General features: G+C 42.2%; 1 protein-coding gene across 1 annotated transcript in view; it reads right to left on the bottom strand.

The window, feature by feature from the left end:
• The window catches only part of SAMD12 (sterile alpha motif domain containing 12), a 453,365-nt gene extending 441,574 nt beyond the window's left edge, over positions 1-11,791 (bottom strand). The window contains exon 1 of the mRNA XM_075582397.1: positions 11,462-11,791. Within this exon, the coding sequence (XP_075438512.1) occupies positions 11,462-11,474 (13 nt within the window). The 5' untranslated portion in view covers positions 11,475-11,791. The remainder of the gene's footprint in view (positions 1-11,461) is intronic.
• Between the last annotated feature and the right edge of the window lie 296 nt (positions 11,792-12,087).

Below are 12,087 nucleotides of genomic sequence, written 5' to 3'. Positions count from 1 at the left end.
CCGATTGAGCCACCTGTGCTGAAGCAGGGACTGATTGAGCCACCTGGGATTTCCTGAAACCTGACCTGTTATGGGGGTTTTGAGGACTGGAGTTGAACACCACTGCAATGCAGTATGGGGAATATTGTACGGTAATACAATTAAAAACTAACTGGAATAAACACAATTGAATTCAGAATATGAAAGAAAGCTAAATATATGTGTAACCCTGTTTCCTCCACCTAATCTCACATAGGGTCTCCTAAGGAAATTACTACTCTGGTTACATCGGTCAGTGTGGTGCATACCTGCTGGTAACAGGGGGCCCTGGGTCTCCCGCATGCTGGTAAAGGGGAATACCAGGACAGGCTTCTGGGGTCTTGCCCAAATTCTACTCCAAAGTCAGCGCCTCTATCTTGTGCAGCCCACAGCTGTATGGGGTGAAGTCCCTGCAAAAGAACTCGTCCCCTTCCTCCCAATATACTTCAGTCTCAGGCAGCAGGTATTTTATAAAAAGGTCAGGATACTTTATTTGGGTTCCTTCTTCAGCAGCCACAATCACAGCAGTTGAAGGTCTCTTCACCTTCAGGATGTCTCTGAACTCACTCCCAGCAAAGGGCACCAAGAGCGGTTCTGTCTCTTCCCCTGTCCCCTGGTGGGATAGGAGGTATTGGTTAACCCCGTGCTCCCCGGAGGGCCTCAAGCCTGCCAGAGTCCTGACAGCGGGGTACGGGTAACCTTGCCCCTCTCACGGTAGGACAGACTGACTAAATAGGAAGTTGCAGTACATTAAGTAGGCTCCAGCAGGCACCACCCCTGTGTCTTTTAATTGGACACAAGTCCTGATGACACTACCTTCACTGACTCACTGCACTGCATGTGTGGGGAAAACCCATGATTGCTCCTGGCAAACCTGCCCTTACCCGGTATTACTGCCAGAAGGTTAGACCTATAGTCCCAAAACTACCCAGGGCAACATATGATAGAGTCTAAAGTTTCACAGCCAATAGGACATTGAGAAGGCTACTGTACATTAGGAAGACCAAGTGGTTCTTGTCTGCAATTAATTTCCATGTTTTTATTACGCTGATGTGTCAATCTTCCTTCATTCAATAAATGTGAATTTGTTCCTTCACTGCTTTGTTAAACTGGTGCGTGCTCTGCGACATTACTTTATGCATCTTGTTCTATCATTCTAGGGCTACAAGTAGCATCCTTCTTCTGCTAATCATACAGTATACTCCCACTCATGTGCCCTCTTTTGTGCTACATGGTTAATACCCTACTATGCCCCCATCTGCTCCAGTATGCACCATTCTTTATGTCCATTGTACTGTTACTAATGCTCAGCTCTTACATGTCCCAGTTCGATACAGATTATAACAATCTCAATTGATTGAGCAAGGAGAAAGGCAAAGGCTAGAGGGGGAGATGAACTTTGCATGTGTTATGCATTAGAGTTGGTGATTAGGTATTGGCTCTCACTGGTTTTATCAAGTAATATACATTCTACATGCCAATTCTTTTTTGGCCAGCATTGTGAGGAGTTTTTTCCCCCCTCAGTTGTTTTATGGGCCTGGCTGTGGCCCATAGCTGACTTTTCTGCAATTCTGCATCTTTTACATGCTTAAGAGGTCTAATACAAACATATATTTTATATAGCCAGTACCATACATAAAATGACACCCCAACTGTTTGATCAACAAAATGGGATTTCCTATTAGAAGGTCTATAGTGCTTAATATGAAGAGCTGGAATCTATTTTTTAGGGGGTGATATAAGAGCACAACAACAGTTTAATTACTGTGATAAATACAGGTATACCCCAGTTTAAGGAGACTCACTTTAAGTACACTCGCGAGTAAGGACATATCGCCCAATAGGCAAACGGCAGCTCGCGCATGCGCCTGTCCGCACGTCCTGAACAGCAATACCTGCTCCCTACTTGCACTGAAGCTGTGCGCAAGCGAGGAGACTATAGAGCCTGTTACAACTGCGTTATTTACATCAGTTATGCACGTGTATGATGATTGCATTACAGTACATGCATCAATAAGTGGGAAAATGGTAGTGCTTCACTTTAAGTACATTGTCGCTTTACATACATGCTCCGATCCCATTGCGTACGTTAAAGCGGGGTATGCCTGTACTATAATTACTGTATTCCTTATGTCACCTCAGACCCAGCTGATTATTTTTTTTTTACACTAATCACAACTATAAAATGATGAACAGACATATGCTAACATACATAGGTCACACTCAATTCATACGCAATCTAAAAGGATAGCGGTGCACAGCAAGGTGGGAAAAAACTGGATGTGAACGACGAGATATAAAACCAATTTATTGTGCTCTTAGGCAACACATATGTAAGAGAGGTCCTCTGACGCGTTTTGCACCTGTGCAATTGCTTTATCAAAGAGTGACAACATATTGTAATGTGTGTCCTTAAATAGTGGACGTGTGGCGGGAATGAGCGCCGGATGCGGGTTGGCATAAAGTGTCCGTCTAAGCCGGGTGATACAAAGTATCTCCTAAAAGGAAATACAATGTGTGCAAGAGTCCACTATCAAAGGAAACAAAACTTAAATGACAATCTATGAGAACATCAAGAGGGGAGAATCAGGTCAAGCAACTTGGGATGCCCCTAAACCCAAGGGTATAAGGTAAAGGAAAATGGAAAAACTGGGTGCTAGAAGCAAGAAATCCTGGTCAAGGAATATGAAAACGGGAGCCAAGCACACCAGACAGTTGGAAAAATCACAGTGTCGCAAAAAAGGTAATTTAATGACTAGAGTCAGTTGCACTATCAAAAGGAAACAAAACTTAAATGACAATCTATGAGAACAACCTTACAACTTGACTAAACTACATATAAAAACAAAACAAATGTGTGCTAAGATACTATTTAAGAAAGAGGTAGTAACAACTAAAAATGTATAAAAACAAAACCTGGATACGTATTGATCAATAATAGAGACCAAGGGGATAACAAAAATCTATAATGATCATATATATATTTTCTGAGAAAATGACTTAAATGAGCATGACTGCAATGAACCTAAATGGCCAAAGTTATCTATATAAGGCTCAAAGCTAATGTCTCTCGCTTATGAAAGAACAAACTGCATACAGTAGTTTGGATATCTGCAGTGAATGCATGGGGTGGACTATGAACATAGGATGTATAAAGTATGTATAAAGTATATGTGAATACAATTGTTGATGATGAAAGGAATATAAAATATAGAAAAATGTATGGTAACTCCTGAATTAAACTTTTTTGTTTTTCCTTCATTATCACGTTTATATTTGTATCATTCATTTAATATTTTTTCATGATCACGTTTTTTTCAGTTGTTATATAGGCTTGTCACATTAAACTGGTACTTTTTATTAGGTCAGTGTATTTTTCATACACTTATGTTTGTGATTCATCGTTATTGATGATTTCCACAGTTTACCTCACTGTGCAAATATATACATTTACATGAGTGTGAAGTAATTAAGCGCAAGTGAGTGAGTGTAAAAAGTATATACCAATTGAAACCAATAAGTGCAGTGCTATTTAATGAATAAAGCACCTACAGGGTAAAGCAGCGGTGCGCAAACTGTGGGGCGCGACCCCCAGGGGGGGCGCGACACTGCCGACGGGGGGCGCGGGGTTTACAGAGGCCCCGCGCGCTTCCCGAAGGCACTTAAATTAAGTGCCGGGGGAGCTGCAGGGCCTCTGTAAACCTAACTTACCGTAGCTCCGGCGGCTTCCTCCCTGTGTCGCCATGGCAACGCGGCATCAAAATGACGCTGCGAGGTCATGTGACGTCACGTTGCTATGGCAACGTGACGTCATTACGCCGGAGCGCGGGTAAGTTGGGGTTGGGAGGGGGGCGCGGGAGTGAGGGGACAGCCGGCAGGGGGGCGCAGGGAAAAAAGATTGCGCACCCCTGGGGTAAAGCATAGGGTGCTTTATTTGCTAAATAGCACTGAACTTATTGGTTTCAATTGGAATCAACTTTTTTCACTCACTCACTTGCGCTTAATTACTTCACACTCATCTCATGTATTCACACGGTTTCTAGAAACGGGTTTTAGCAGCACTGAGAAACACACATATTTATAGGCATTTCAATTTTCGTTGAAACATTCAGCTTGCGCTTCTTTTTTCAATTGTAATATGCATTTACATGCATTTTAATTATGTATACAATTTGCATATCCTCTGCAATTCATATACCACATGTTTTCATCTCTGTTTTGTCCTATTTTGTCTTATTTTGGTATGATTTTTCATTGTTCACATTTTTATCACATTATTAATTCTGTATTATTTTGTTCATTTTATATTTTTTTCATTTTTTATTTAATTTAATTAATGAGTTACAATACATTTTCTATATTTATATTCCTTTCATCATCAACAATTGTATTCACATATGAATATATATGATAACTATATACAAATATATTCAGGGACAATATAAGGAGCTTTCAAAAGAACTATTCATCCCACGGGCAGTACAAAGGACTCGGGGCCATCCCTTAAGGTTGGAGGAAAGGAAATTTCACCAGCAACAAAGGAAAGGGTTCTTTACAGTAAGGGCAGTTAAAATGTGGAATTCATTACCCATGGAGACTGTGATGGCAGATACAATAGATTTGTTCAAAAAAAGGTTGGACATCTTTTTAGATGGGAAAGGTATACAGGGATATACCAAATAAGTATACATGGGAAGGATGTTGATCCAGGTATTAAACCGATTGCCAATTCTTGGAGTCAGGAAGGAATTAATTTTTCCCCTTAATGGGGTTTTTTGTTTGCCTTCCTCTGGATCAATAAGTAAGTATAGATATAGAATAAAGTATCTGTTGTCTGAATTTAGCATAGGTTGAACTTGATGGACGTACGTCTTTTTTCAACCTCATCTACTATGTAACTATGTAACTATGTAACATATACTTTATACATACTTTGTAGCTGTTCCTATGTTCATAGTCCACCCCATGCATTTACTGCAGATATCCAAACTATGCAGTTTATTCTTTCATATGCGAGAGACATTACATTTGAGCCTTATATACTGTAGATAACTTTGGCCATTTAGGCTCTCCGCAGTCAGGCTCAGTTAAGTCATTTCCTAGTCAGAATATTTATGATCATTATAGATTTTTGTTACCACTTGGTCTCTATTATTTATCAATAAGTATCCTGATTTTTGTTTATATATTTTATTTGTTACTCCCTCTTTTTTAAATAGTTTATTAGCACACATTGTTTTGTTTTATATGTAGTTTAGTCAAGTTGTAAGGTTCTTCCCATAGATTGTCATTTAAGTTTTGTTTCCTTTGATAGTGCACTCTTGCGCACATTGTATTTCCTTTCCGGAGATACTTTGTATCACCCGGCTGAGACGGACACTTTATGCCGACCCGCATCCGGCGCTCGTTCCTGCGACAAGTCCGCTATTTAAGGACACACATTACAATATGTTGTCACTCATTGATAAAAGGTGCAAAACGCATCAGAAGACCTCTCTCTTGGATATGTTTTGCCTAAGAGCACAATAAATTGCTTTTACAGTATATCTTAATGTTCACATTTTTTTCCCCTTGCTGTGCTCCGCCATCCTTTGGATTTCGTTTGTCTCTGCTACCCGGCATTCCGTGAGTGTTACTTTATACACATGACTTAAGCGCTGTACCAGTGATATATCGTCATATGCGGTGGAACCCTGGGGGTGGTTTCAGAGAGCAAACTCAATTCAGTGAGTTTTCCCACACCTTCACCTCTGCTTTTCTGCCCCAATTGCTAGTCAGATACCATCCTATTTATCTACACACATATGGGATTTCAGTTGCAGCTCTTGAATGAATACCATTTTTTGCTTTATGGTTTCTGTATATTTCCCTTTACTAAACAACCTTGGCATATACATATGGTTGTGGATTACAAGTTTTTTACTGCACTGGATTTAAGACTGATTCCTTCATATACTTATCACACTCGATGCAAGGACATAAGATGAAAATAAAACACACTGCATCCATTTTGCTCCAAAACTTCCTTGGTACGTTACCTCTGAAATGTGTCCTCGTTGGGGCTCCTTCAACTCCCTCCTTGTCAATTCCAACTCCTTCTCATGACGTTGGCTCTACCCTCAACACTTACCACAAAAATGACTTAAAAAACAACCCATAAATTACACCCAGAACCTAACCCCTATTTATAATAAATACAACACACACACACACACACGTACATACGTATACTAAAGGCCACAGCATTTATTCAGATGTAAAATATAATTTTAACAAATATAGAACAATTTAGAATGTTTACAACCATATGATCACATATCATTTTCCTACCCAGGCCAAGAGGTCTTTAAAGCTCCCACATCACACAGGCCAATAGGAAGCCAAACCTGATGAAGCCATGGCTCACAGGAGCTTTGAAACCCCACCATTATATGAACCCTCCTAGCCAAGAAGCTGCTGAACCCCCTTACGTATGTATCTCCGGAAGCAGGGTGTCCCGGAAGCTAAACTTCATGGGTTCCAGCTCTGGAGATCCCCTGCTTGAATAGAAAATTAACCAAAAATGGGAAAATAAAACGGCCGCTTGAATGGTCGATTTAAAATACCACAGCTGACCAACAAGCAACTTCCTTTCCTCAAGCCCTCTACACCTAGTAACAGGCAAACTGTCCAGCAACTCGACTATCCAATCACAATGACAAAATCAACACCTCCATAGGGTGAGGGAGACCCTCAAGGTCAAGATGTCCTACTGCTCAGGGCTCCGGGTTACCATTTAGTTTTACCTCTCATTCTCTTCAGGAGTCTCACACTCTTTTCATTAACATTGAAGAAACAATCTATGAGGGTTTCAACAAAGAAAAAAAAAAACCTGAACCATGAAGATTTAGATACTCTGAACATCATAATTACATCTATAAATAACATTGATGTTGGGACGCTAGAAGGTATCACAACCTGCAACAACATCTGACTGTTTTATAATTTCGTTTTTTAGAAGACACAGAGGCAAGACACAATGCAACACACCACACAACCACGTACACACATATGCAAATGCTTTAAGAAAGGAAAAGTTTATAAACAAAAGCAAAATAAGCATGAGTAGAAATAAAAGCAACTTACTGTAGGAGAGAGAAGGAAAAGGGATCAATGTGTCATTCAATCATCCCGGTACCTTTAACACAACAGTGACTGACAAATGCTACTAGCACAAAATATAATAAAAAAAGGAATTTGGCATGCACACTACAAACAAAATGTTTTTGTCTACAAGATCTTTTTTGGTCAGAGATACCAAAGTGACACAAATGATGCCTGTGCACTAAAACAGTGTTACCAAAATAAATGACATTAATTTTCAGTCTTTTATGCTCAGCCTGGTTTTAGTGTTATTTTTTGCTGATGGCGATACTTTTTTATTGGCCCACGTAATTATCCTGCATAGGGGCAGTTTGTTCAGTACATGGCCTTCTGAGCCCACAAGTTTCTTTTTTAAACTGGTTATTTTCACATGGATTCAGAAATACATGGTACTTAGCGGGAGAAGTAACTGAGATCTTGGAAACAAAAAATATGAACTTAGATGCAGTTTTTCCTCTCTGCCTAATGAAAGCATTATAGTTAGCAAACAGGGTACGAGTTACAGAGACACACACATACATACACAAATATATTTTGCTTTATTCAATGTAACATCGCCGGAAGAAGCGATCAGTGTATCTCAAAAGCTCGCACAGATAAAAGCATTTCGTTAGCTACAGAACGGTATCATCTATTAATTTTTGATTATTAAAACTCGGCTAACACGGTACTGATACCGCTACGTACACATACATATACACACACACACACACGTATAATATATGTGTTCTATAGGAAAGGTTTACATATTAATTATTCTTAGATATATAAGAAAATACTGTGAAGAATATTTTCCAACCATATAAGCAAATATATTTTTTTTGCCCTTTATCGCTTTAAAATTTCCTTAATGGAAAAATGTAAGTCGCACTCATGATTGTATAACTACAATGTAAAAAACAATGACTTGCCTATAATAACATTTCACATTAAAAAAATAAATGGTTAAAACATTCAGCCAACATGCTTCTCACTACATACAGATGCAGCCAGATGCATTATCAAGTTTTCCTCAAGGAAACGGCAAGTGAAACGGAGACTGACCACTGCAGACCGCGGATTCCACGAGGTCAGACTAATTTCCCATCAGGCCTAACACAGTGGGGGTTCCTGCTTCTGAATGGGACTCCCCCTGTGTTAATCCTACCGGGCCGCACCAGTCTGGAAGAGACGCGCAGTGAGAGCAGACAGAAGCAGTCCCTCTCTCTGCACAGCTCTAACAGGCGATGGTAATGTTTTTATTTGAATTACATAGGATTGAAGCAGGGGGTCTCCAGAGCTGAACCGCATTAATTTCAGCCCCGGGACCCCCTGCTTCCCGAGATACAGGCCTCCGTATCGGGTGGAGATAAAGCTGCCTGCATCTGTATGAACAAATTAGTATCAGGAAGTGCGTGTTATAAAAACACATCACTGTCTTTTATCCCAGATTATTACCAGGGTATCCGGCAGTGTCAGTGACATCATTGCAAAGATATGCCCTTTCCTCTATCGCTCTACTGATAAAACTGTAACGCAGGCCCTCGTTCTCTCCCGTCTCGACTATTGTAACCCTCTATATCCGGCCTTCCTGCCTTTCACCCGTCTCCCCTACAATCTATCCTAAACGCTGCTGTTAGAATCACTTTAAGCTCTCCTAAATCCGTCTCAGCATCTCTCTCCTACTAAAATCCATCTCCTGGTTTCCTATTAAATCCCGTATTACTTAAAAAATGATCCCCCTCTCTTTTAAGGCTATACACTCCTCTGCCTCTCCTTACATCTCAGCCTTAATTTGTCGCTATAGACCTGCCCGACTTGCGTTCTGCTAAAGGTTGTCTTCTGTCTACCCTTTTGTATCTAAAGCTCTCTCTCACTTAAAACCTTACTCGCTCACTGCCCCACAACTCTGGAATGCCCTTCACCTCAATATACCACTGCCACCGTCGCTCTCCACCTTTAGGACCATTCTTAAAACACACCTTTTTAACTAAGCATATGGGTAGCTCCGCTGGCTGATATACGCACTGACCTTGGCCCCTTGCAGACACACTTACCATAACACCCTCCAATTGTCTCCAACTTCTCTCCACTTACAACTTAGAGTGTAAGCACTTTGGGGCAGGGACTACTTTTCCTATGGTTTAATGTCTGAAGCACTTATTCCCATTGTGTTATAGTATTATGTCACGTATATTGTAAAGCGCTATGTACCTGGATGGTGCTATATAAATGAAGACATACATACATGTTGAAGGGTCTAAAAAGAGTCAGATAGCCTTTCAAATGAATGACACTCAACATAAAAAAAAAAAGTGTAGCACTATGAGGGCAGGAACAATGCATGAGGTTGAGCATGAAAACATAAAAAGATTGCTAACTTTAGTGAATAAAAAGATATTTCCACAAATGCCATGCACTCTTAACAAGATCCTTATTTAATTCCACATTGTACAAATGATAAAAATACAACAGTAAATAGTGAGTGGCCAGGTCTCCCCTCCGGGCATCCAGGCTTCTCCTTACCTCGGCTGCAACGGGGGAACAGCGGGGCATGGAGGCGCCGCTGGAGTTGGCTGAGGACCCGCCAGATAGGCTGGGGAGAGGGTGGTTAGACGTGCGGCAGTTATGGTGGCGAGCGCATCGCCGGAGGCTCCCGGTAAAGGGTGCCGCCATGTTATGAGTGAGCGCGCATGCGCAGTGGAGTTGCGCATGCGCAATGAGCATAGACAGAGCGGCGGCCATTACAATTCAGCTCCGCCGGGGAACTACAATCCCCAGTAGCCCGAGGGGCTGCTAGTCAGATGGGGAGATATAGCCAATAGGGCTGCAGTATTCCCGAGATCTGAGATGTATACATTTGCCGCTTCAGAGACCACGCCAGTCGGAGCAGAGACATCAGAGGGAAAGAATGCAGGTGCAGGGCGTCAGTAGGCCCCTGCACTAGTCCAGAGACCCCCTGTTAGACCCCGACTCCCACATAGCTTGTGGCTGCTATAGGGACAGGCCCTCAGACAGGGACACTGCCCCGCTTAGCATCATTAATGTCAGGGACGCAGCAGTTGCGGCCTGTGGTTAGGGACCAGACCACCACCGAAAGGCACAGAGACTATCTTCACAGTGGGAGACTCCAACCAGATACCACCCCACGTGGAGGCGGACGCCATAGAGAACAGCGGCGCTGGATCAGCGGATCCCTTCTCTTCCGTTGGCGCTACCGGGTGTTGGCGCACCCGGCAGGTATATCACCATTCTACAAGTGCACCAACAGTAATACGCGGGTGTGGGCAGCGCTGTCACACACACTTTGGGTGGGTTGACTCTGTGGACACCAGGGTGGGTTGGGTGCTCAGGGGCACCTCCGTACTTTGGGGTAAACCCTACTACCCTACCCTACTTTGGGGGCATGGTGTGGGTTACGGCCCTGCGAGGCCCAAGTGGTTCTGTTATCATTATTATGCGTTCAGTAAACTTGTTATACCATACCAGTGTGTATTACTTATATAGTGTCCTGCACCGGGTTATCCTACACTTTTAGGATCCCGCGCAGGTGGAGGCGCAGTCACCAGACAGATCAGGTACACCCCAGGCTCCCAGCAGCGGAGGTTCAGGCCTCCTGTGAGCCGCAGGTAACGCAGAACACACACAGTAGCCGCCATATCTCCCAGGGGGTGGGGGAAAGTGCGCTACAAGTGCAAGGTGCAACTTTCAGTGATGTAGTTAGTATTAGCCTAGTTTTTCCAACAGCATACTGTACTTCATACAACCATTTCCTTTTCTGCAACATATGCATGATCATATAACACTCTCTATAGTAACATTTAACAGTGTGATCCCCCTCTGGCCTAAAAAGCAGGATACATTGCTATGAGAATGTACATGCAACCAATACACAAAAACACGCACACGCAATTATTCAATTCACATAATGTGAGCACAAAATTGTATGCACATTTAATGACACCCCTAACGATCTCATGTTGCAACCCCTCTAAACATGTGGGCTTAACCCCTCAGTGCTTGAACAATATATAAAGTATGTACCTCTAAGTTGCATTATTAACCACAGCTGTTATCTGCCTAGCATTTCCATGTCTAATTTGATCATGCTGCAGAGACCAGTGATTGGTTGTTTGGAATGGCTTGCAGCCTCCACCAGCATTGGGGCGCTTCATTACATAGAGTTAGGTCCCATTTCTACAGATACAGCTAAGCCAAAGGTAGGTGGCAGAGACTAGGACATTTATCACATTTATTCTTTCCCATGTCATTCACCAACAATGAATAATAAACATTTGCATGAAAAGCAGCCATCACTTACCTTCCACAGCCATGATCTCAGCACTCGCCTGTTTTCTACATCACTTGTGCAGTGCCGGGAATCACTGCCTCTATTTTCCTGCTGCTATTTATTTTCTGCTTGTCTTTCTCATAAGCAGCCTAGCAGCAACCTGCAAAAAAAAGCACGCCTGGGAACCTGCTGCACGGAATCATGGGAGCTGTAGTCCTTCGAGCTCAGGCAGAGCAATAATTAATCCCTGTATCCCTCCCACTCAAAAATATGGGCACCCTTCTTTACAATCTGGGAGACTGAATGCAATGTACTGGCCAGAAAAAGGTTTTCACAGTGTGAGCCCTTCAATATACACTGTGTATTTTAGACACTGTGTATGTGACAAAGAACTACATTTCCCACTACACTGCTACAGAAGCAAACCATGACTGTATGAGTATTTTAAAGAAAACTTCCTTGTCAAGTGACAGAGGGACATAGAAAGGTTAGAATGTAGCTGGCCCTCAGGAAATAAACTAAGCTGGAAGAACAGGCTTTTAAAATATTGTTGACTCATTTCCCCTAAATAAATCAGAAGTGCTGTCCCCCTGACAGTAAGGGAATGACTAAAGCTGGGTTTTCACCCCGGATGCAGCAAGGAAACCCCCAAATAA

This window comes from Ascaphus truei, chromosome 2 (assembly GCF_040206685.1).
Source record: "Ascaphus truei isolate aAscTru1 chromosome 2, aAscTru1.hap1, whole genome shotgun sequence".
NCBI lineage: Eukaryota > Metazoa > Chordata > Amphibia > Anura > Ascaphidae > Ascaphus > Ascaphus truei.
Note: the sequence above shows the minus strand (reverse complement) of the source record. Positions and strands in the feature narration are given on the sequence as shown.